Source organism: Helianthus annuus, chromosome 2 (genome assembly GCF_002127325.2).
Source record: "Helianthus annuus cultivar XRQ/B chromosome 2, HanXRQr2.0-SUNRISE, whole genome shotgun sequence".
NCBI classification, from domain to species: Eukaryota; Viridiplantae; Streptophyta; class Magnoliopsida; order Asterales; family Asteraceae; genus Helianthus; species Helianthus annuus.
Window position 1 is genome coordinate 7042423 of NC_035434.2, and position 4464 is coordinate 7046886.

General features: G+C 38.4%; 1 protein-coding gene across 2 annotated transcripts; it reads left to right on the plus strand.

The window, feature by feature from the left end:
• Nucleotides 1-1354: 1354 nt before the first annotated feature.
• On the plus strand, nt 1355-4207 carry LOC110909048. 2 transcript variants are annotated; one of them, XM_022154071.2, is made up of 8 exons: nt 1382-1888; nt 2022-2124; nt 2211-2368; nt 2721-2812; nt 2902-3013; nt 3101-3226; nt 3766-3856; nt 3927-4040. In XM_022154071.2, exons 1-8 carry the CDS (start codon nt 1508-1510, stop codon nt 3935-3937), a joined length of 1074 nt encoding a protein of 357 aa, XP_022009763.1. In that variant the 5' UTR covers nt 1382-1507; the 3' UTR covers nt 3938-4040. The 2 variants fall into 2 exon arrangements, with proteins under 2 accessions (XP_022009754.1, XP_022009763.1); XM_022154062.2 differs by having other exon boundaries at nt 1355-1888; nt 3766-4207.
• The last annotated feature ends 257 nt before the right edge of the window (nt 4208-4464 follow it).

Below are 4464 nucleotides of genomic sequence, written 5' to 3' on the forward strand. Positions count from 1 at the left end.
TACTTAGCTTTACTAGAGTCGATCGGTTCACTTGCCGGTTAGTAGTTTAGTCGAGTCTTAGATAGTCTAGAGTATTACATTGAGTCTAGATTTAGGCTAGTTTTAGTTAAACTACTTTTAGCACACCACCTTGTTCAGTGTATAGATCCTACGAGAACTTTATTCAAGCTTATTAAGGCTTCACTTGAGGAAGATAGCATCAAATCGGGGGAAGTAAGAACGACTTGAATCCCTTATAAATAAACTACTATTAAAACTCTAAATCAGTCTTGCGGGACTGTATTCCTGCTGACTCAGACCAATATGGCCGAGGGTAGCGTTGCCTCTAAAAGAGGGACATGCCACATGTTGCATTAATAACTTACTTAATTATCTTCCAATATTACGGCCTTGCGGACTTTATCCCTGTTGACTCAGACCAATATGGCCGAGGGTGGAGTTGCCTCCAAAAGAGGGACATGCCACTATAACTAAGATAATCTCTTAAAAACCCAAAGTGCGGAAATCATCAAAGGATACACAAAAGATGAGTCAGAACTAAGTGATTCTATTTTGTTTATTTTTCTTTTTAATATTTTAATTTCTTTTTAATTTTTATGTACTAAACTTCTTTTCTCAAAATTTGGTTAGATTAGACGTTGACGATATTTTGGTACTAAAAGCTCCTGTGTCCTTGGACGACCTCGGTATCTTACCATCACTATAATACGACAAGGATGGGTGCACTTGCCCTAACGTGTTGTAGAGGGTGATAGTGTTATATCGTGTTTTACAAATTTAAATCTTGATAAACAAGTAAAAGTGCTAAAAATATATCAAAAATTATACTCACCCTCCATCACGTCAATATATTAGATGGTAATTGTTGATGAACCGTATTATCCACATTACCTAATGAAGGTTTCCACCTTGGGTGTATTTAAAGAGATGACTAGAGAGGGTTTTAGGTTAGACATTCACAATAACATCACACAACAATCTCGACCTCCTCTCTCTCCATAATCAATAGTTTTTCACCCTTACGAACTCGGAACTACCATCAATCATATACATCCTAAACGGGAACCATATCAAGCTGACTGACATGTCAACTAGAATGGATGCTTCCATTCTGGATTCTCTGTGTTTCCCGCCACATCGCACACTATTATTGGTTATTAACCAAAACCGGTTATTGGTAAGCAATAACTATATTGTTAACCTAAACCAAAAACAGACGAAACCGAACTGAAATAAACCAATAAACTAGCAAAAAACGAATATTGCAATACAAGGTGTCGGTTACGCCGATCAGTGCTAGTTAATCGAAACGAATAAAAGTAGTAGTGAAGTAAACTCAACCCAAATAAGAACTTGCGGGAGTAAGAAAAAGTCTGGCCCAAAAGCCAGAGACATAAACGGGCCGACTATTCGTTTTACCTTTTCTCTTTTCTTCTTGTTGTTGATATTTGTTGAAAACCCTGAGGCAGCCTCTTTGTTTGAATCGTCGTTTTATTATATAAGCACCATGGAAGCTCTTTCAAGCTCTTTGTTCGTCCCAACGTTTCAAGAGCCGATTCAGTCTCTCAAACTCAAAATATGCTTCCCCAAAACTAGTACGCTTCTGAGATTTGGATCTCGAGCGGCTATTGCTGCAAAAGCTTCAAGCGACGATGAACACCTACTCCCAGTTGTTGATGATACAAACACCTTACCTGCATCTCTGCTAAAAAGCACATCAGATAGCAGCAGTGCAGGTGCAGCAGGTGGAGGTGGAGGTGGAGGTGGAGGTGGGAGTGGGACTAGGGCTGGGCTGTTCAGAACCCCAATCTCTGGTGGTGTGCAGAGTGCTACCTCTGTCCATGACTTACCTAGACCAGCCTTGGCTGTTCGCAATCTCATGGAACAGGTAATCCAGTTTTGTTCAAATTTGGTACTGGTATTTTCGGTACTGGGTATTTTCAGTACGGGGTAGGTACTGTACCAATCCCATCGCTAGCAAATTTCTTATAATTTCGTTTCCTTTTTTTTCTAATTCAAAGGCCAGGTTTGCTCACCTGTGTACTGTAATGTCTCGGATGCACCATCGCCGTCAGGGCTACCCCTTTGGTTCCCTCGTAGACTTCGCACCAGATGCCATGGGCCGTAAGCAAGCAAGCAGCTCACACACTTGTCTTTTTCATTTTTAATTTAATTAATTAATATATATTCACATTTCTGCTTGCTTGCAGATCCTATATTTTCCTTCTCTCCATTGGCTATCCACACAAGGAACTTGTTAGCTGATCCAAGGTGTACGCTCGTCGTACAGATACCTGGATGGAGTGGCTTATCGAATGCAAGAGTTACGATTTTCGGTGATGTTATCCCTCTCCCCGAAGATCAGCAGGTTATATACACACACACATTATAATTGGTGGGGCTGGCAAATCGTGTCTTATTGGGTTTAACAGGTCTCTAACGACGCGTGTAACACAAGTATTAAACATGAATACAACTCGTTTAACTACTTTATTTCTCATGTTTATGACACAGTTTTACGTTTTATGTATCAAGAAGAAGAAATGATGGATCCTAACATCATAATTATATTTTATTTTTAAAAAGTAAAGAATCACATTGTGTACTTTTTCAGTAAACAGGTCTAATCGTGTCTTCTACAGATATCTATTGCCAGCCCTAATAATTAGTTGTCCTTCCCTAACAAAATTTTAATTCGCATTTTCTGTCTGTCCTTTTAGGAATGGGCTCATAAGCAGTACATAGCAAAACATCAGCAGGGGCCTTCCCAGCAGTGGGGCAACTTTTACTACTTCCGAATGCAGAATATAAGGTTGTGTAGCATGCTTGCACGCATATACTTGCTTGTTCCCTTTTTGTATTGAGGAGTACAATATTTTACAAGTGTCTTTGAACTAGCAGTGATATATATTTCATTGGAGGATTTGGGACGGTTGCTTGGGTTAATGTTAAAGAATATGAGGCTCTTCGGCCAGACAAGATTGCTGTTGATGGAGGTGAGCATAACCTCAAGGTGAGTGTCAATAAACGTGTTTGTTTTGTTTTGTTTTGTTTTGTATGATTACAAGAAAGAGAATGTTCAAACATATGGCAATCGCAGGAGCTAAACGCAATATTCTCAAAGCCACTAAAGGAGCTGTTATCGTTGGAAACAGAGGTGGATGATGCAGCACTGATATCAATAGATAGCAAGGGAACGGATATACGTGTCCGTCAAGGTGCACAGGTACTACCAATTGCTTCTTTTTTTCTTCCTGTTAGTCAATGTTGCAGAAATCGGCCTAGGCGGCCGATTAATCGGCGCCTAGGCGCTAGTCGGTGGGTTACTGCCTAAATTTAAGCTAGTCGGTCAAAAAAAATCGGTTATGGTCAAAATCGATCAAAGTCGGACAAATTGGTCAAAATCGGACTAATCGGGCCCATGTTTTTTGACCCCAAAAACCCAATTTTTGAAACCTGGCCCATGGTTTAAAGCCCAAATTTTAGTTATGAACCTATTTTAACATTTAACCCCCTCTATCTTTCACTAGTTTACATATGGTTCCTAAACTTTTAAATTTATTAATAAAAAGTATAAGTTATCTCCTAAACTTGTAAATTTATTAATAAAAAGAATAAAGTTATCTATATATATAAAAAAATTGTAAAATTATACTTAAAAATCCAATCCGATTAATCCCTAGGCGGTACCTCACCGCCCGACTAGCGCCTAGCGCTTTCTACAACATTGCTGTTAGTACTAACAGGTATGTATGTGTGTGGCAGTTTAACATACAGAGGCTAGCATTCGAAGAAGGGCACGGGGTTGAAACTCTTGAGGAAGCCAAAACAGCTCTGTGGAACCTGATTCACAAAGGTAGAGGTGGTGGGTTGAAACTGGAGCACAAATTTTGACTCCTAAGGTTGGTTTGTTTGACTTGTTACAGCTTTTGTATGAGACTAGTAACTAGTAAATAAAGGGGAGGAGCATAATGACTAATGCCGAAGATCGTCATTGGAAGATTTCTTACTTATCAATATAAAAACTGTTGTTATCCATATATTGCTTTTGCCGCACTTTTTGCTAGTTATGTAGCGGGATTGTTATTCCTAAACACAATCTAAGTGTTAGCGGTGCCTTTCTTTTGAGCGTAGAGGTTTTTCTTTATTTTAAATACTTTTGTTTTAAAAAGTTGTAAGAATATAAAACCGCGGCAAAATACTTGTAGCACATTTTCTCAACAAAATGAAAATGAATATTGAATATACTTATCCAAAACAGTTAAAAATCTCATAATTACTAGTTTAAATCAAAGATGGAGAGACATGGTTGCAAATGTATTTTAGGTGGTTTTGTATAGTTTATGAACCTATAAAGGGTTTTGGCAATTCACTTCAAGAGAATAGCATCATAAAGTTGTACATATAAGCTTCTTACATCAATAGTAATAACCAAACAAAAATAGACACCCTTCTTCTTGATAA